The following is a 22,106-nucleotide window of genomic DNA, read 5'->3' on the forward strand; positions in this document are numbered from 1 at the left end:
GCAGTCTTTGCCGCTCTAGGCCCCAGGCCCTGTAGCCGCCCCTTTCACAGCACCCATCATACTAACTACATTTTGAGTTATTTCTTGTTATCAACAGCGAATTTTTGCCGCCCTAGGCCCGGGCCTACTGTGCCTTAGGACAAATCCGCCACTGCTAGTTGAACCGTAAAATCAAATGGAACTTATGTTTTTTAATAACAAAATCATAAGGGATCTTTTGTTTAACATCTATTTATATTTAAAGGAAGTAAAAGGTACATCTATATTAATTTCCTGTCCGCTCAAAGTCCTCGAACTCTCTGGGATCGCAGTAGTATACCGGGAATAATCGGGTCGCCTCTACCTAAAGAAAAAGATAAGGTAACATAATTTTACCTGTGCTAAGCACAACTTAAAAAATATTTCAAAATTTCGAAAATGAAGGTTCTCAAATTGTATCGGTATTTTTGGGGGTATCGTCTTGGGTCGTCCCATTCGTTTTGCGTCAAGTTCTTAAATTAGTCCTATTCTGCTTTCGTCACTCATTCTACATTGAAAGCCACCGACGATTGTGACGAATGTAGAATTAAATAAATTAAATAAAAAGAACTTGACGAAAAACGAATGGGACGACCCAAGACGATAGCTTTTTGGGTAGGTACTCACATTGTCAACTGACAATTCGTACCGTATTATTAGTCAAGTTATTAAATATCGATACGGAAAAAGTGACAAATATATGTGAACACGACCTTATCGCCCATACAGTAAGGTATATATGTAGTGTATATATTTTTTGGCATTTTGTCCGTAATTGTGTGTGTGTAAGCATAGCTAGGGCTTTCTGTTCTGAATATGTATATCATTTCCAAGTGTCACATGCCAAATGGCAGAATATAGTATATAAGTGCATGCGCTGTATATGTATTCAAGTTAATAAAATCATTCATTCATTCATTCAATTTACTTAAAGTTTACCTCGCCGGCGTGCTCGTCTCGGCTCACATGGGCCGGGGTCAGGTCCATCAGCTCCAGCAGCGCCAGGTCCGACTTTATCGACAGCATGAAGGCTATCATTACTGAGTCTCTGGAAAAAAGGTTATTAGTGAAGTTCTACGGGAGAAGGTGCCTTATGGCGGCTGGTGCTTACGCTGTTGTTCACAACGCTCCAATACGAAAACGCTGCTACGCGTCGTAAGCGCCAACAGCCATATGGTACCTACACCCGTGGGATGTCACGTTAAAAAAAACCGGATAAGTGCAAGTCAGACTCACCCACCGAGGGTTCCGTACTTTTTAGTATTTGTTGTTATACCGGCAACAGAAATACATCATCTGTGAAAATTTCAACTGTATATTAGCTATTACGTGAGATACAGCCTGGTGACAGACAGACAGACAGACAGACAGACAGACAAACAGACAGACAGACAGACAGACAGACGGACAGACGGACAGACGGACAGCGGAGTCTTAGTAATACGGTCCCGTTTTTACCCTATACGAAACGCTAAAAATTGTGGACGTTGGAGACAAGGGTCATCTATTGTCAACTAGCAGTAGATACTGATAAATTCCGCTACATGACGCTAGATGTCGAATACGAATTAACGCGCGTTTTGATAAGAAAACTGAATTATGGAGTTACCACTCTTTCTTTGCTTAATATTACTCTATGGTTCATGTACAGTCACCCGCAATAATATGTTACACAACAAAGGCCGCAAAAATATCTGATACGATTTGTAGAGCCATAAGAGCGTGTCACATATTTTGCGGCCTTCAAAGAGTAACATATTATTGCGGGTGACTGTACAGTCAACAATACTATTCGCTTAGCACCTTTGCATACAAACTTCTATGCAGCTAACTGTACAACTTACTCATCAAATTGTTCTTTAATTTCGTCATATTGCGCCACGCTGTAGGCTATGTGCACGGCATCCGAAGGTCCCGTAGCTTTGAATATGCCCATCTGGATCACAAATGTTAAGATATTGAATTTCATATACATCTGGGTGCGTAGCCAACGGGCAATCTTTAACGCTCCGTAACGAACGTAACGCAACTTTAGGTACCTACAGAGCGGCTACCGCGAAAACCGAAATTCGCAAATTGCGGGGATCTTTCTCTTTTACTCCAATGAAGGCGTAATTAGAGTGACAGAGAAAAATCCCCCCAATTTGTGAACTTCGATTTTTGCGGTTATAGCCCTGTCACTATGTGTGTAAGTGTAATAAAGAGAGATTGACTACTATACGCTTAGAGGATATAACCAACGGAGACGCCATGTCTAAAATTTTCGGTACAAAATAGTCTGCCGTTTTTTGCGGGGGAGGGCCACATCAAATGTATAGGTACGTCATGTCAGATAAACGTCAGTCCATACATATGGTTGACATGTGGTTGACCATTGGCCGCCTATTTTCGACAGAGGGGAACGCCTGTTAATGGCGGCTCCATTGTTAATTACTCCGAGACTATACGCTACGGAGCGTTAAATATTGGCACGTTGGCTACGCGCCCTGACGACTCCTACTTCACGGCATCATACTACTTATTAGTCATACTACCTAAACAAAGCCAAGTTTCAGCCAAATTAAGCTTCGGCGACTTTGTTTTCATAATTAAAATTGCGCAGCAGATATAAAAACTGTTGATGAGTAAAAAACGTAAAAAAACCGGTCAAGTGCGAGTAGGACTCGCGTTTCTAGGGTTCCGTACATAAGTCCGACTCACGCTTGACTCCACATTTCTAATAGGTTTTCCTGTCATCTATAGATAAAGAACTATTTTGAGTATTTTTTTCAAAATTTTAGACCCTTTAGTTTCGGAGATAAAGGGGAATCGTAATTTTTTGGCTATTTTCTTAAATAACTTCGAACCTATGTATTTTAAAATTATAAAAAAATATGACCATCTTTGGGTCACTAATTTACATATGGGTACCAAATTTCAACTTAATTGGTCCAGTAGTTTCCGAGAAAATAGGCTGTGACAGACGGCCAGACAGACAGACGCACGAGTGATCCTATAAGGGTTCCGTTTTTTCCTTTTGAGGTACGGAACCCTAAAATCAATCGTCTCTGCATTGCATCTGTTCCATTACCGTTAAAAAATATTCTAAGGTCACCTGAACGTCACATATGACTTATATTATGGGGATTAACATCGTTACAAACTTATCGCCTATTAACCTCCCTAGTGAAATATGAGCTTAATAAGCTTATAAATTGTATGAAAACGGAGATCGCACATTGACTGGTTACGAAGGTAATAAAGAAAAGTACAGGGATCATAACAAAACACAGATGCTGTGCTGATCACAGCGTCTAGACATTTATAATCTAGACTAAGATAACATAACCTACCATATGTTAGTAGTCGTCAAGTTTTGTTGACAGTATTTTTATTTTAACGGAGCCTCTAATTTCGTTTCAAAATCATGTGGCTTGCTTTAACTTTTAACTAAAATGTAAATTGATAGGTAACGATAACTTATAAAACGATACTTGATTGTTGTTCAATAGAGTCTGGCTAGCCAAAAATTGTTGACAGATATTTCGTTGTTGTATCACCAATTGTCTATGATTTTAAAAAAAAGCTAAAAGTCAGTTGTCGATTTGTCATTCATTCAAATTGTTTGCGTTTTATATGGGAAATATTTTAAATAATACTAATAATGTCTATACTGAGTGAGGTTCGCAAACTATTATTTAAGCTCGTAAATAATTACGACAATGTGCGAAGTCGATGTGTAGTGTTGTATACCGAAAAACTGCAATGTTTACAACTCCTAAGCAAATGTAAACAAATTAGAAGGTTGGTGCTCTATAAATATTTTGATATTTAGCATTTAGCGTATTTGGCAAAGTACTTATGTATTTTTTTGGTGATGGATTAATATTACGGTATTATCGAGCTAGGTCTTATTTATACTACATTTCATTTTTCACCTTGTTACAATGGTATATAGTGAGAAAGTGTTAACATGTGTGTTTATCGTTGACTGTACTTTACATAGTGGTAGAAATTATGTGAGCTGACTTTGAGTGCACGTCAACGTATATTTAACTTATATCTTTAGGTACCTTACGTGTGCATAGAAAATCAAAAATATTTTCTAGTATCAAAACTATTATTCCTACTACACAAAGTGTGACCAGCCTAAGATTTTTTGAATTTCCCTCCAAACATTTGTGTAAAATTTCAGTAGCCAGACTCTAATATTAAACATAAGTTCATTTTTAACACACAGTTTGTATAGAAAAGTTAGGTCTCAAACTGGCCACATTATTCATTTAATTTGAATGTGACAAAACTTGGAAAACGGCTGTCATCCCATAGCAATTTGACCATCATGTAATTTTAATTTTAGTTGAAACGAACAATATAAGTTTCTTATCTTTTAAAAGCTGTTTTATTATACAATTGTCAAGTAGGTTTTATCGTCGGCCTTCGAGTCTATTACAGAGTTTACAGACTATAAGTACAAGCAGTGTCAGGTAGGGAGACGTTTTTCGTGGCTGTATAAGCCAATACGGGAGCGGCAAGTAAGTAGGTTTGGGGCGTATAAGTATCCCGAGTCCCCTGAAAACATCATCTCTTTGAGATTCCAAAAACTGGTGAATTATATCCTGAACTCGTCCAGATATACATAGGATTGCCGACCCCTAGCCTAGGATAGTGTAAAAGTCTGGATGTTACGTGTATGACAGCTTGTCTCCTCGGAGTCAGCGCGGCGATGGCTTTGTACCGCTTCCTAATTTCCAACATGGCTACCACGTGGGGTGGTAGGAACTCCGGCTCTGGCTCCACTCGCTCCAACACCAGCTGAAAATATACTACTAAGGGTCTACCGTGAACCACCTTCGACGTGTTGCCTCTCTGTAGCACTTGTAAATTCGAACGTAAGTGAGGCAGGGAGGCAACACGCCAAACGTGGTTCGCGGTAGGATCTCTGATGTACCGTCGGAAATTCTGAAATTGCGAAATTTTCGCATGGAAAATGTTCCATTTCCAAAATGAACATTTCCGAGAACTTTTCCAACATTTTAGAAACTTTTCGGATTTTGGAAATTGTATACAGGGTGATTCATGAGACGTGAGCAGGAATAATCCTGCATACTCAGTAAGTGATAATTGATCGATCACCGTCGTATTTAGGTAAAACGACCACACTTTTTCCTATTTCTTAACTTTTTGGTGAGGGCAAATTTAATTCTCTAGAACAATGGTCACCCTACAAGACCTAATTAATAAACATAAAACCTCTTTAACCGTAATGACAGCATTTTGCTTACGAAGAAAATAAACTGTCAACTTGAGTGAGATACGAGTTTTCAAAAGTAACCAGACCGTGATGACAATGTTGACATTCAATTTAACACAGATTATCGGTAGTTTAGTATTCTAATTTTAGGGTGACCATGCATGTGGTAAATAAATTAATTACCTTTTTTTTTCAACACGACTAGAAAATTAACGTTAACCTCACTAATACTGATACGAAACAGTTGCTTATAATTTACGAAATGCGCAGTGTTAGTCCTGCTCACGTCTCCTGAATCACCCTGTATATGTATAACTGTGACGTTGCAATAACGCAGTTATTTTTAGAGTCAGACCAAGAATAGTCTGCAGCGGATTTGAAAGCCCACGCATTGAAAGTGTTATTTTAAACGTCAAACTTCTATGAAATTATGATGTATAAATGACACTTGCACTGCGTGGGCTATCAAATCCGCTGCTGACTTTTTTTTTGGTCCGACTCTATAGAGTTCTAAGATAACTCTGCACCAACTTTAATACAATGAAGTGTGGTGTCATATTTCATTGTAATTTGACATTTATGATGACAATCCCACACTTTGTCATTACTTTCCCGCCCAATTACATAAATAAAAACATAGCGGTCATCTCAGTTTTTAGGGTTCCGTACCAAAAGGGTAGGTACTCTATTACTTAGACTGCAGTCTGTCTATCTGTCACCAGGCTGTAAGTATCTCATGAACCGTGATAGCTAGACAGTTGAAATTTTCACAGATGATGTATTTCTGTTGCCGCTATACATAACAACAAATACTAAAAAGTACGGAACCCTCGGTGGGTGAGTCAAACTCGCACTTATCCGATTCATTCCACGCAATAGCAAAAAAGTGTCGGTAAATACATAAAGTAGATGGTAAGCAGCAAACATATTAATTTTGCTGTTCATTGAAGATCAGAGTTGGCAAAATACCTGCCTTTAAGTTTTAGTACACTCACGACCCTTAGGCCCACTTGCACCATCCAACTAACCCGGGGTAAAGCGGTTTAACCGTCAACCCAGTGTCAAATTGTACTGGTAACCATGGTAACTCCAGGTTTAACCGGTTAACCCCGGGTTAGTGGAATGGTGCAAGTGGGTCTTAGTGCCACTTACTAACCCGGGGTTAACCGGTTAAATCTAGAGTTACCAAGGTTACCAGTACAATTTGACACTGGGCTTACGGTTTAACCGCTTCACCCCGGGTTAGTGAGATGGTGAAAGTGACGCCTGACGCTTAGTGCCACTTGCTAACCAGGGGTTCACCGGTTAAACCTGGAGTTACCATGGTTACCAGCACAATTTGATACTGGGTTAACGGTTTAATCGGTTAACCCCTGGTTATATGATATGATATGATATTTATTTATTTCATAATATTACATTGCATTATAAATTATTATGTTAATATACCGGGTGTGGCCTGTAACATGAGCAAATAATTAAAACATAGATTGTACTCCTCAAACGGTGACACTTTAGTTCAACAACTTTTAAAAATTATGAAGTAATTAGACTCCCTATTTTTCATACAAAATAAATATTATCTTCAATGGACGCCATCGCCACGCCATATCATTGTGATTGACGTTGCTTGTCACGCTTTAAACATAACAGAATTTGCAATACATTGCGTCTTAGAATAAACTTTAAAGTGTATTAACAATCAAACCACAAGTTATTTTTAAAAGTCGCTGAACAAATGTTGGTCAGTATGAGGAGTTCAGCCTACAGTTTAATTTTTTGCTCATATTACAGGCCACACCCGGTATAAGAATAAATATTATGATCGTCAAGAGTAGGTACATTATTAAATACGGGATATTCTAACAAACAATACATAGTTTAAGGTCTCATGAATTCGTCCATACAATATTTTGTATTTCCTAGCAATATATTGTATTTCCTACCAGTCCCAACTAAAGCTTTAGTTGGGACTGAAATTCCGACACACTGGCTATGTCTTTCACGCGATTAGGCAACTTTTCATAAAGGGATGGATTTTTAATTGTAAATATAGGGATGATGCAAGCGGGCCTTAAACATTCCCTTTGTCCCTACAGATCTCATTCACAACTGATAAAGTTGACATCAGCCGGAAACGCCCCATTCAATGTTCCAATATAAAATGGCGCATCCTGGCGATAAGTGACAATTATAACGTTATCTCTGTTCGACTTTCGAGTCTTCAGCGAAATGAGTTGCAAGGTCAGGGTTTTTTTTTATTATATGACAATGGTAAAACTAAATTACTCACTTCCGCTTTCAGATTTGTTTCTGCGTCAATATAAAAAAAATACAGAAATTTCCATTATAATAAACACATGCTAAGGTGGTCATATTGGTAACCAAATTAAGAAATGTTTTTTATCAAGATAGGTACCTATGTGATATGTGATACTATTTATAATGTGATGATATTTTTTTTTGTAATATTTTATGATAACTGTAATTGTGACGTCCCACGGGTAAAGGTACCTTATGGCGGTTGGCACTTACGCTATTATTAACGTCGCTCCAATATTATTGCGGCGCTATGCGACGTAAGCACCAGCCGCCATAAGGTACCTTTTGCCATGGAACGTCACAATTATTTACCATGACGCTCCGTTTGTTGCGCCATTTAGGGTCCTAGTTAAATTGGTTGTTTAATACCTACGCTATAGAATTTCCAATTTAGCAAGATCCCTAAATGGCATAATAATATTAATAATCCCGTGTGGTGACGTATAGCCAGCAAAGCTTGACATTGGCACCCCTGCATTCATATTCGTAAGCAGGGGTGGTTTCTTTCATAAATCCATTTTATATTTCATTGTAAACAAAACGAAAAAAAATGCTTTAATGTTCTTTATTTGAACGTTAGAACAGCAGCCTGGACCCAATGATCATGACGCTCCAGCGCTTAAAATACTCTATAGGCACTAGACGGAAGACCGTCATAGGGGGCAAGCTCGGGGCAAGAGATTTCATATTTTGTATATGCACTTACGTCGCTCAGACACATTTGAAAGGGAGATCTTCACTCTTGCTCTACCGACCTTTTATTAGTGACTATGTGCGTAGAACAAACGCAAGCGACAAAATAGCTAATAGATTATCTTCCCATAGTTATAGACAATCTTCACCACATTGACATACTTACTTTAGGAAATAGTATATGCAAGCCGTTAGCCTTCGCTATGTCATTGGGTGGCGCGTAAAACCCGGGTATCAATAAACCCGGTGGAGGAAAATATTCATTCTCATCCTCTACTATATCCGTGTCCAAATCTTCCTCGTCGTCAGGTAACTCCTAAAATATAAGCAGTGTGTCAACGTTTTGTTATTTTCGTACAAAAACCTCCTCATCTTTCAAAGTCGGTTAAAAATTAGTTCAGTATCAACTGCGTCATTAAAAAGATCATTCGTCAAAATTGGCTCCATAGTTCTTAAGGTACGGTGGACCACAAGGCACATAATAGGCTGCTAAAGATATTTTTAGCACTCGTATTTGGGTAAAAAAAACATGATATGTATATGTAAGTAAGATGACTGTACCTGCGGTATTTCTATGTCCACTTCCTCATCGTCAGGCTCCGCTTTCAGTTTTTCAAGGCCATCTATGTCCTAGAATCATAACGGGTTCATATTAATTTTAATTATAACGCAGAGAAGATTTTTCAACGGCGTTCTCTGTCTGTGTTTTCTTTTTCCCAGGTTATAGACAGGTTTGACGACCGGTCTGGCCTAGTGTGTAGTGACCCTGCCTGCGAAGCCGATGGTCCTGGGTTCGAATCCCAGTAAGGGTATTTATTTGTATGTTGATACAGATATTTGTTCCTGAGTCATGGGTGTTTTCTATGTATTTAAGTATTTATATGTTATATATATCATTGTCTGAGTACCCACAACAAAAGCCTTCTTGAGCTTACTGTGGGACTTAGTCAATCTGTGTAAGAATGTCCTATAATATTTATTTATTTATAGAGGTTTTTATTGCTGTGTTTTAAGCTACTAAGGTACCTACTTTTTTGATACTTAATAAAATAGCTGATATTTGCTAGTTGCCTATTAGTGAATGATGGAACAAATAATACAAACAAAAGGCTTTCTGTTTTCAAATATTGTCAGCAGGTATAGTATGGCCGTGCAGCGACTCATTTCATTTCAAACAGACAAACAGAATCATACTGTATTTAGTTCAGTCACCATACTGTACAGTCTGTACTTAGTACTATAGTACCCAAAAGAAAGGGATAGTAATATAGTGGTTTCTTTTTGTTGTTCTTATTTACTGGCAGTTTGGTTTAGCCAGACTATAGACATTTAGATTGGAATATATTTTTTTAAACTAATACTATGATCTTCTCTGGTCACAGACAAAACATCCTCCAGACTGAGCATAATCGCGCTAGCCCCTCTGCCACGCATACGGTAATTTTACTCCATGTTCGAGTCGAAAGTATCTTTGTGTGACGTCCGTGTCTTTGAACGGACCAATCACGGCACGGGACTCCGCTCACCTCGTCCCGCGCACCCCCGCATTTTTGGCATCATCGGTTGCATGAAATAATGGCTCTAAACTCGGTCTAGAGGATTCCTAGTCTATGTCTCTGGTTGATCTTCTTACCCCGATCTTCAACAAGCGCAACTTCTCCTGTTCTTTAGCGAGTCTCCTGGACTCCAGGACTTGTTCTATCGCCTGCCGCGCCAGCCGCTGAATTTCGGACAAACGTCGAGGGCGCCTTTCATTACTATTATGGTTGATCTTACCCCGATCTTCAACAAGCGCAACTTCTCCTGCTCTTTAGCGAGTCTCCTGGACTCCAGGACTTGTTCTATCGCGTCCCGCGCCAGCCGCTGCATTTCGGACAAACGTCGAGCGCGCCTTTCATAACTATTATGGTTGATCTTACCCCGATCTTCAACAAGCGCAACTTCTCCTGTTCTTTAGCGAGTCTCCTGGACTCCAGGACTTGTTCTATCGCCTGCCGCGCCAGCCGCTGCATTTCGGACAAACGTCGAGCGCGCCTTTCTAACGCTTCTTCCTAAAATAAGTTTTCTGTACATTTATGCTGCATCTTTAATATCGGTAGAATATATTTTTATTGCCACCACAGCAACAGCTGCGCCATGGCAGTAAGTAAGTAAGTATATTTTTTATTAATTATTTATACTCAATATAAATGAGATGATGATTGATTGATTGAAGAATAGAACTATTTGACATACGGCTCTGAAGATGAGCTTATAGGTACATACTTATATATTTTTTATGTAAAATTTAACTGCTGTAGATATTAGTGGCGGCGCGTCAAACATATCCATTGGCTAGCCAGGGCTAATTTGGCTTACATATTTCCTTTACAACTCTGCTCAAACGTCCAAAAATAGGCAAGCCGGTGGGAACCGGCTTTTATGGACGCGCCGCCACTGGTAGATACCTAGTAAAAATCGGAGCAGCTGAAACATCTGCATCTCATTTTTAATGTTCCGTACAAAACTTTGTTTACGGAACACTTATGGGATCACTTCGGTCTTGTTTATTTTAGTCGTCTCTTTAACAAGTACCTTCTGTTTATGTCTCTCGTCACGTCGCTTCTGCCATATCTGTTCCCTCGTCAGACTGTAGGATTTGTAGTGGTTAAAAGCAGTCTTTTGGATAGGTTGGTCGCTCATGGGTTTGGCTGGGTCCAGTGGTTCTATGTACTCATAGAGGATTTTGCGGACTAAAGCTGGTATAAGATAAAGATTGGATTAAAATACGCGTTTAAAGAAGACTAAGTTCTTAGGTATCTTAATTTAATGTTGTTCCCAAAGTGGATTCTAAACTGCATTTAGACACCATCAAAACCATTTGCAAATGTCTGTCATAAAAGTTATGGTTCTTGGAAAATGGGTCCGGAATTGGGTCATACTACTCTCATTCAGGGGAATGAGAATGGGAATGAGAATGGGAATAAGAATGGGAATTTGCGAATAGGTACAGATAGGGAAATTCCCAAGAGATTCCACTTAGTTTTGGTTGTAGATGGAACTTGGCACAGGCCGCGTAGCCAAAATGCCGATCGCTTACGCTCCGTAGCGATCGAAACGCAACTGTCACTGTCGCACTAATATGGAAGAGTGATAGAGAGACATAATGCTTTTCGTTGTCGAAGCGATAGCGATTGTAACCTTGGCTAGGCCGGCTAGTCACCAAAGAAAACGGCATACATAAAACTCATAAAAGCTTCATTAATGTATGTCTTAGCGTTCCCCTGCGGAATAGTGCCGTAGACGCTGGCAGCATTTCCTTGCATTACTTATTCTTAGTGCGAGGAAGCTCTACGATCACCAGTGGCGTCTGCTATTCTTTTAGATAATTACTTAATTAGCGCAGAGACGTTCAGTTCAGACCCTACGAGCCAAGGGTCTTGACGCCAAAAGGTACGTAATTGTATTCGGGGCCAAGACCCCTATACTTATTTGGTATTTTTTAATTTTTCTGCTGCCGCGCCGGCTTTTGAAGTAGTGCCGTGGAGATAAAACGGGGCTAGGGTGTCTACGTAATTCTGTTAGATTATATACTGACAAGTAAAATTAACATCATCGTCCAGACATCTGAAGCAGATGGCCAAAGCAGGGGCCGAGACAAGGGCGTACAAGGAGGCTTCGTTGATGGGCGCGTCACCGTTATACAGGATGTCTCTGGCTTTGTACTCATCAAGTTCTAGCTCTTCGCGGCCCACCATTATGATATCTGTAATGAAGTAGAGGTATTAGAGAGACTATTGTAGTGATATTTCGTTGATGTACGAGCCGAGGTTAGAGCCTGCTACCTTCAGGCAACTCTATAGGATGACTCACGCTAGACCAGGCGGGTGCTGGGTCGGAGCTTCCCGCGCTGTGTTTTCTATGGAAAGCACCACATGATCACCGATCAGCCGTCGTTCCAAATATGTATGTCAGTCAGTCGGTCTACGTCAGGTCGCTACGGGGGTTGGAGGCCACGACAATAACTATCTCACTGTTCAAGTCCCACCGCTCGTACAGTTCGAAGTGCGCATGCCTGGCCTGAGGCCAGAAAAGAACGAAGTTCAGGTTCTTAAGATGCGGCACCATCAGCTCCGCACGGCGACGTTTTCGTAAATCATGTTGCACAGACCTGCGGATAAACGGATATTTAATCGGAAGTATAATTTTGCCTTTGCCCAGCAGTGGGACACTCCTATAGGCTAAAAAAAATTAGTAGTTTTTATGGCTTCTTTACTCTTCAGACTCTTTCGTCAGAGACTTGTGGTGATGGCAAAGGTGGACGGCACACGGTCTAGAAGACCAAGTCTGGACGAGATGGTGTGACCAAATGGACATCATACTAAGTAATGCTTTCCACAAAGCAACCGACAGGGAGAAGTGGAGAGCTGCCATAGGCAAGCAAGAAAATAAGCAAGCGGAGTCACGATCCTCAGCAGTGAGGGACCGACTTAGATGATGGTTCCTTTACACGATGACTCGGCGCTGGTCCAGCGAGATGGCCATGCGATGATTATGGTTCATCTACACGATGGCCCAGCGCTAGACCAAACCAAACGTGTACTCATGTTTTCCATTAGATTCTTACGTAATATATGATAATATAGGGGGAATAGGGTTAGCCTATTCTTATTTTTTCTTACATAGGGGAGGGAGGGGGTCAAAACTGGCAAATCGTATAACGTAATAAATGAATGTCGCCCTATCCATCGAATTTGAAAATTTTTCTGCTGTTACTAAGCCCACTCGGTAATTGAATACCTATTAGATAGGTAGCATGAAAAGTTAAAGTAGTTAAGTACCTTATTGCTTCATACGCTTTCATCTCGTTCTCGCGCTCTTTTATAAACTCTTGTTCCCATTCCTAAACAAAAAAATACGATAAACATATATCCGAATAATTTGTACCTACCTATACACCGTGGGCTGGAGAGTCACCAGACAGATTTTAACATCCGCAAAGCTCGGTCTCTCAGATATTTTACTTTTAGAAATGTAACATTTTGTTATTATTAGACAGGTAGAGTCTCAGTTAAAGAATGTTGCACATCAACAATATTTAATACCTGCCGCTGATATGGCAGAATAATGAGGTTGATCACGAATAGGGAATCCCCGACAACATGGTAGCAGTGTTGCCATAAACACACTCTTTAAAATACTTCAAACATGTGTTTTTTTTTTATTGTTTAGATATAGTCTGTCAAAGGACTGTCTCATTTCAAACATAGACAGAGAGAATTATATGTACTATCTTTGTCTTACACTATAGTAGTAGCACCCAAAAGAAAAGGATGAGTATAGTTTTTAGGGTTCCGTACCCAAAGGGTAAAACGGGACCCTATTACTAAGACTCCGCTGTCCGTCCGTCCGTCCGTCCGTCTGTCACCAGGCTGTATTTCACGAACCGTGATAGCTAGACAGTTGAAATTTTCACGCATGATGTATTTCTGCTATAACAACAAATACTAAAAAGTCCGGAACCCTCGGTGGGCGAGTCCGATTGTTTTTGTTCATATTTACTGATAATTGGGTTTGACCAACTTTAGATCAAAATTTACCAATTCTTCAGGCGTAGCTTCGTCCAAGTCAAACGTCTGTCTGTCTACCTCTTCCCCCGCTTGGACTCGCTTATGGTATTCCAGTTCTTTCTTGGCTATTTCTGCAAGCTTAATGGCGTTTACACCTCGCAGAAGCTTCGTTATTTTATTAAGCTGGGAAATAGTAAAATTATGTTAAGATTTCAGATACCCTTAAGCGCCACTTGCACCAGTCCACTAACCCGGGGTTTGTTTGTTTATTGGAGAAGTGGCAGCCTCATGGACCTTTGCCAAAATACAGTAATAGATTACAAGTAAAATATTTCATAATACAAAGTATTAACGCATGATGTACGGTGATAGGCCTTCACGATGCACTGGAGGATAGCTGCAGCAGTACAAAGCGTAATGGCGGCCGAGACCACGAACCGCCGAATGATGTCCAAGAATTGGTTACTTATTCGTATTTCCAGAAGAATTCTTCATTAACTGCACCCGTCACACTTGCTTTTCACTGCATAATATGCTATCTAAATTATACATTAAACAAAAAATAAAAAATAATGTCTGGAGCAAGATCCGCCATGTTCCAAGAATCATTCGAAAGTCCTAACCCGGGGTTAACCGGTTAAACCACCCAGCCGGTTAACAGCCGGTGCCAAATTGTACTAGTAACCATGGTTACAGGCGCTAAAAGGAATTACCCCCGGAGGATGCTCTAGCTCTGGAATAAGACGTCTGCCGAGGTTTTCTCGAGGGACTACAGAGGGCCTACCGCGAAACACGTAGTTCGACGTGTTGTCTCCCTTTCACACTTACGTACTAATTTACAAGTGCGACAGGGAGGCAACACGTCGAACGTGGTTCGTGGTAAGCCCTCTCTGTATGGGGTTCCTCAAATAGAATGTACAGGTTTTTAAAGTGTCGACAACACTCATGTCAACAGCCTTGGAGGTGCTTCCATAGGCTACGGTGACCGCTTACCAACAAGCGTGTCCTGTGCTTGTTTGCACACAACTTAGTAAGTATTTAAAAAAATCTACTTACATAAATAAAATGGGAAAAAGTTAAATAGCGCTGGTATTACTTTAGTTAAGTAAGTATATGATTCACGTCACGGAATCACATTACATTCATGTCAAATATTTGTTTAATCTTTCTTGATTTTATTATATAGTTGGTATTTTATTTCTATATCAAATTTGGATTAGGTCTCAGTATATCGCGCAAAAATACGATAAATAGTACAAATAATAGAGTCGACAGACTTTTTTTAGTCGGTATTTTAAGGGGTTTTTAGATCTAACCATCTTTCAACCTTTTGCCAGATACTTTCAGCTATCTTGCTACTAAGAGGGACAGGGAATTAATTTATACCTTTCTCAGTCTCGTTCAGCAGAAAGTATCCTGAAAAGGATAGATAACGCCTTTCAATAAGGCTAACTTACATGTATGAAAATATATATTGGCTCACTTTTTTCTCTAAATCGTTTGAAAGTCTCGATTTCATCAGCTAGAACCTGAAATACACCGAACAAAATACAAATTGATGTTTCACCGGGTCTGTTTACTCTGCCAATTTAGAACATTTTGACAACCTATCAATTTATCAAAACAAAATAGCTAGTGAAATGTTAACAACTGTTCATAGCGTAACACAGATTACGAATCTCACTTGTTTTAACTTTTAAACCTTAGACATGTTTGAACCTAAATCTCGCCGGGTGACAAGCAAAAGTCACTAACTAACACCATTGAAATTATTGGACAATAAACCGTGTTACAAGTGCAATAAAGTGCATTGTTACTTTAATTTTTTGATAGTACTTAGTGAGTTTTGCTTGTCACCCGACGATCTACCTCTACAACCTCCTTAACATAATACCTTTCAAAGAATAGGTAGGTAATACTAGGTACTCTTCCTTTTTTTCCGTTCTTTGAAATAAACATTTGAAAAAAACGCATTTAACTGATTTGCAAGACCGAAGTGATCCCATAAGTCATATTAAGTGTTCTGTGAAAAAAGTTTTATACGGAATACTAAAAAATCGGTGTAAATGGTGCCTCGGTAGCTCAGCTGTGTTCTTAAGGCAGTGTTTCGATACTAACTTTGAGAAGTATTATTTTTATATCATTTTGACCCATGTTCATTCCCTGATATCTATGTGTTAAAATTGTTAAATATGAAACGGTGTGGTCACGCCATCTAGTCGGGCATAGGCCAAAGGCGTGTGCGCCATCTATCCGAGAATGACGTTTTTCTTGATTTCTGAGGCACGTTTTTTTCTTACACTTTATTCATCTTATACGAAGTTATATATGTCTTTGGTCATATTAAGTGTTCTGTGAACAAAGTATTACACGGAATACTAAAAAATCGGTGTAAATGGTGCTTCGGTAACTCAGCTGTGTCCTTGTTAAGGTGGCAGTGTATTTCGATACTTACTTTGAGAAGTATTTTTTTTTTCTTACACTTTATTCATCTTATACGAAGTTATATATGTCTTTGGTCATATTAAGTGTTCTATGAACAAAGTTTTGCACGGAACACTATAAAATCGGCTTAAATGGTGCCTCGGTAGCTCAGCTGTGTCCTCAAGGTGGCAGAGTAATACGATACTTACTTTGAGAAGTATTATTTTGCCATCACTCCAGTCCAGTTTGATTCTAGTAAATAAATGGTCCAGCGCCGTACATGATCCGCTGAATTCATTGTAGATTTCTGCACCTATTTAAGTCACTGTGTTTAACTGTTTGATAAAAGTAAAAATGTATGTCTATATTATACCTACTGGCTTCTGCCCGCACCTTCTTATGTTTGGACAATGATGATGATTAATAAAAACTAGCCTTGTCCTTTCCCGAGCCACAAACTATCTCCATACGAAATTTTTTTTTTAGAATAGAATAGAAATACATTTATTTATGACAAACAAACACAGATGACAAAAACATGTTGACAAATATACAATGTATAACATTTAGTGAAAAATGCCATAAAAGGGTCACAACTCAGCATGTTGCTGGCAAAGCCAGCGCTGTTCTTCCGTTGTAACCCAGGCGTACGCCGTTCGACGACGAGGCGGTTATGCTATGATTTACTAAACTAATTAAAAACTAGAACTATACCTAAAACATAAAATTGAAACTAAAACTATTATATACAACTTCAACATTGTGGCAATTGCCGTATCTGGAACAGGCCTGACAGCCAAGTGACAGCTGGCCGCCACGCCATGGCCACGTCACACGGCACGACACCAGCACGGCCATATTTGTGCTATGACACAGCTATCCACGTGTACATTTTGTGCAGAAAACTTAAAAACTTCTAGTCGTAAAAGCTTTAAACAAACCAAACTATATCACTAAATTAATTATTTGGAAAAGACGAACAAATTAAAAAAATAGTGCAGAAATGGTTGGCTCATGGGACATAACTACAGGTATGTGAAAAAAAAAAAAAAAAAAAAAAAAAAAAAAAAAAAAAAAAAAAAAAAAAAAAAAAAAAAAAAAAAAAAGGCTTCTTCTTAGATAAAACTAGTATCACATCTTAAACTTTCCTGTCTTTGCTGATGTTCATATATCTCTTTTTTTAGCGTAACTTTGAAACTATGCACACTTTTCAGGTTCCTTAAAGGCGGAGACAGATTGTTCCAGCATTTTGTTGCCAAATATCTGAAACTTCCGCGGAATGCAGCCGAACAGTGACGGTGCGTTAACAACTGCAACCCACATTGTCGAGCTACTCGCGTCTTACGGAAGGAAAGTTTCTCAAAGAGATACGCAGGAGACCGCTGGTGTACTACCTCAAAAAGAAGACTTGCCAGATGAATTTCGTCTATACCTACCTACCACAGAATAAATAATAGTACTAGGTACAGAAGACTCACTCTCTAACAAAACGCGTGTGTCACGATCAGCACAGATATGGTGGCGACAGCGCCACGCGAGGCGCTGTCGCCACCTAGCTATGTGTGTGGGGCATTTTGGGGTTTGCCATAGCAAACCCCAAAATTGGGGTCGAACGGACGTAATTTTAGCTACCTGTAGCAAAGCGATGAAATCGCGGAGTGAGCCACCTATTTTTAATTTTATGTCATATTAAGTAGCCTCCATTTTTGCAGTTATGAATTTGGAACCTTCTTTTTATTCCATTATAGTTCGAAATTCGATTTTAATTTGTTCTTTTTAAAGGAACTCGGTACTTAGGAGGGTAGGGATCTAAGTCTAATCAAAGTAGGTACTTACTTTATATTAATCGAGGCAAATGTTTTGAAATGTACAATTTGAGATCTTTCTAACTATACTTAAGGTAAAAGTACGCTCCACCGAACGCTCAATATCCGTCCGTATTACCGAATTTCTTCTATTTTAGGCTGTAAGTCGATTATTTACAGCTGATATTTACTTGCGTATTTTTTTTCCACGAGTTAAATACCTATCTCTTCCACTATGCCTCAGAGTCGGCCAATTTGTCCCGCAGTTGGGACGTGGCAACTGATCGAAACGGATCGTTGCTGCCGATTGCCACTTTGTATGGGCAACCTTAAAGAAATCGGTAAGAAGTTGCGTATATTTCTTAAGGTCATAAAACCTTTTAAATTTATTTCTGTGTTTCAAAGTATGGTTTTTCAGTGTGACTACTTAATTAGTTTGTGTATTTTAGTCAATTTAATTAATTTAGTGCAGTCATATTATCAGAAATTAAGCTTAATGTGAGTTTGGTGATGAGTACACCGACAATTTGATTGGAAGGTATTATCGAACAGCGTCCGGAATCAGGGAAAGCGTATGTTTATGAAATTATTTTTTTAATTGGTTGATTACGAACTATTTAGATTAACTACCTAATTTCACAAATAACTTAATGTATTTGTAATTTTATGAGCAATTGCCGAACAACAATAACCTATATATATTATTATAAAACTGCGTTTGAAATGTTCATGTTTTACGACTTTTTGGCATCAAAATAAGGTTTTTGGCAAGACTATTATCAAACAATAATTTTAGATATTTTACGTCAGTATTAGCAAGAACTTTACACATGTACGGTTTTGTAATGGATTCAAGTATTAAATTTAATGATAGATTTGTAGTTATACCACATTGATTACGATTTAAATACTATTTTCAAAATCCGTTCGCGAAATAGGTTCCACATATTTTCCATGTTTCGTTCACCGAACGGCCGTTCGGTAAATGGTACCCATGGTCTCTGCTACCGAACTCATGTTTGCGTTGGCCATGTTTCTATTCGACGTTCATGAGAATATAATCTTTATTACGATAACGGCTAGGTCGATATTTATATGTTTATTTTTTGTGACCATTATTTCAATGCCAGCGCTTTTCAAACTTTAGACATACTTATTGGACGCCTGATAATAGTCTTGGAATGTGGACAAAAAAACTGAATAGGATAATAAAAATAATGAAGCAATAATATTTTATACAGGGTGGTCCGAACCTAGATGTCCAAAAATTTTTTTTAGATTCCTCTCGTCGTGGTGGGCGATTGTGATTTTTTAAACTTTTATCTTTTGGTATGAAATTCCGGGGTTCCCATACAGGGTGGCTAAAAATTAACTACATTCCCATTCCCAGGGAGGTTTTGGGATTATACTGAGCAACTTTTACTATGGGACCAACTCCGAAATCGTGAAAAAAAATTTACCCTTCCATAGAAAATGGACGAGCCAAAATTTATGAAACAGCCAAATTTTTTTAAATACATGCGTACATGTTTTATAATTGTTGCGTACCTTACTTACTGACTTATTTTTCAAGAGTATTTTTCAATAAAAAAGACACGTCAAGATCGCTTACCATCTTTATAATGCTAAAAAACGAAGCATAGTAGGGATTTAATAGTGAACTACTGAAGTTTGAGCACCACTCAACATCATATTTTCATACAATTATTTCCTAGTTCGGTAATGCGTGCTCCCTATTCGGTATAATGTGCAAATCACGTTTCTTAGTTCGGTAAACGGTACAAACAAGGAAATTGGAAGAAATGACTTTAAAAATGTTTTTAATACACGTCCAATCATTTCAGTAATTTATAGGTATGTTTAAGTGAGGACAAATTTATCTATGTTTCTATTTTAGTATTGAACATATTCGTAAGAAAATATCAGAACTAATAAAAAAATTAAACGTAAGTTTAGGGCTTAAGCATTCGGTGAAGCGTACATTTACCTTACTACTTGACTTTGTAATTTTGCCCCCTATGGGGCATTTTTCATACTTATTAAAAATAAAATAAAAAATAACACTTTCAATGTGTCCGGGTTAGCGTTGCTCATGGCTATTTCAAATTTCAAATCGATAGCTTAAGTAGTTCACGAGATATTTAGCGATGTGACAGACAGACGCACGGACGGACAGAGTCGCACCATGGGTTCCTTTTGTACCTTTTTAGTACGGAACCCTAAAAAGCTTGTAAAAAGGCGATCATGCATCAGGCGATCTCGCAGCTTACAGCGACAAGTAAGTACTTACAAATAAGGCTATCCCTATGTTTTTTCAGGATGTAATGAAACTCCCTTTCACAGTTAACATTAATGAACAATTCTATTTTCTTTTTATGGGCCATGGTTAAGTTTTACTTTGGCAGTAATGAAAAGTAATGATAAATCAGATTGGCCACGACTTGAGATTTAGTAACGCGCGGCCCTGAAATCACCTTTATTTCCATGCAAACTCAAACTCAAGATATGCTTTTTAGGGTTCCGTACCCAAAGGGTAAAAGTTGACCCTATTACTAAAACTCCGCTGTCCGTCTTTCTATCTAACACCAGACTGTATCTCATGAACCGTCAACCGTGATAGACAGTTGAAATTTTCACAGATTAATATGTATTTATGTTGCCGCTATAACAACAAATACTAAAAACAAAATAAAATATTTAAGTGGAACTCCCATACAACATACAAAAAACGCGATTTTTTTGCCGTTTTTTGCGTAATGGTACGGAACCCGTCGTGCGCGAGTCCGACTCGCACTTGGCCGTTTTTTATTCTATTAGGCCTAGCTCTTTCGAATACCTACTCGTTTACATACATATTATCTTAAGCTCAAGAATTAGCTAATTATCAGAGCAATTTATTGATACTGCATATGATATTGCATACTGCAGAGCGAAATTACTATTCTTATTGATATCAACTGATAACTTTATCAATGCAGTGCATCAGGATAAGACCACTGCATTAGTTATCACTTGCAATCATGGCACCGATTGCCACATACGTATTTCTGGACCTTGGGACTACCGGTAGAAATCCTAAGGAAGACGAAATAACGGAATTGTGCATGGTAGCGGTTAAACGGCAGCACCTTCTTGATACTCCACGCTCACGGACAACACCCAGGGTTCAACACAAGCTTTTATTGTGCTTCAAGGTAGATAAGGAGATAACTTACGTGGCGCGCTCCGATGGAAAGGGTGGCTTAACCAACGAAGACCTGGAACACGAAAGCCACTTCGACAGGACTGGTTTTGATATAATCGATAATTTTCTCAAAAATTTGAAGAAACCTGTATGCCTAGTTGCGCATTATGCAAGGGTATTCGACGTCAGTGGACGAGGGCAGCTTATCTGCTAAAAATACATTGGACATGAGATTATTGAACGAAACCACTCCACGTAAACGGCGACGCATTGAACAACCAAATACAAACCGACTCCGTGCTATAGACCGGCTTTATCCGTGGGGTGGTAGTGAAAACTTGCCTACCGAACGATATGGACTGGGGGCAGTGTACCGGCGGGTGTTCAACAGGGAGCCCGCAGACGAGCATAAAGCAGAGGTGGACTGCATCCTGATGCTGGAGATTGCTGTGGATCTTGGTCAAAGATTCGTGGACTGGATAGACGATGAAATCAATCTTCTTCGCTTTCCTGATGACATAAATCTGGCCTAGCTTAGAACTGCAATTAAAAATATTGCCTCTGTAGGTATAAATAAATAAAAGAATGAAAAGTTTTTATTTATGAACCCTTGTTCCTGTTTTAGCCCAGGTTTTTTAATACGTAGTATTACTGCAATGTTTTGCCGTCAGTGTGGCCGCCAGAGTGCAGCACTAATTTCAGCCCATCGACACCCCATACTTTGATAAATTAAGAAAGCACTTGTTACCAACATTGAAGCATAGAAATAATCTTATCGAATTAAAATGACTGCTGTTGCATTTTGGTGGCACATACCATACTTGCTTTTAACATAGACGTATTATACTTACTTTTCTTTAGGTTGGTATGATTGGTAG

The 22,106-nt window shown here is 38.9% G+C and overlaps 1 protein-coding gene and 1 pseudogene across 1 annotated transcript; one reads left to right on the forward strand and one right to left on the reverse strand.

Annotated features, from left to right (window-relative positions):
• Positions 1-215: 215 nt before the first annotated feature.
• LOC134672251 (uncharacterized) lies at positions 216-20,462 on the reverse strand. Its single transcript, XM_063530150.1, has 16 exons — positions 20,335-20,462; positions 16,449-16,552; positions 15,273-15,344; positions 13,846-13,998; positions 13,087-13,148; positions 12,280-12,416; positions 11,844-12,011; positions 10,841-11,004; positions 10,113-10,317; positions 9,900-10,069; positions 8,828-8,896; positions 8,433-8,582; positions 4,687-4,812; positions 1,863-1,954; positions 958-1,066; positions 216-343 (listed from the first exon to the last, which is right to left on the reverse strand). Exons 1-16 carry the CDS (start codon positions 20,426-20,428, stop codon positions 266-268), a joined length of 1,953 nt encoding a protein of 650 aa, XP_063386220.1. The 5' UTR covers positions 20,429-20,462; the 3' UTR covers positions 216-265.
• A 552-nt stretch (positions 20,463-21,014) lies between these two features.
• On the forward strand, positions 21,015-21,761 carry LOC134672340 (three-prime repair exonuclease 1-like; annotated as a pseudogene).
• Positions 21,762-22,106: the final 345 nt, after the last annotated feature.

This window comes from Cydia fagiglandana, chromosome 16, assembly GCF_963556715.1.
Source record: "Cydia fagiglandana chromosome 16, ilCydFagi1.1, whole genome shotgun sequence".
Lineage (NCBI taxonomy): Eukaryota > Metazoa > Arthropoda > Insecta > Lepidoptera > Tortricidae > Cydia > Cydia fagiglandana.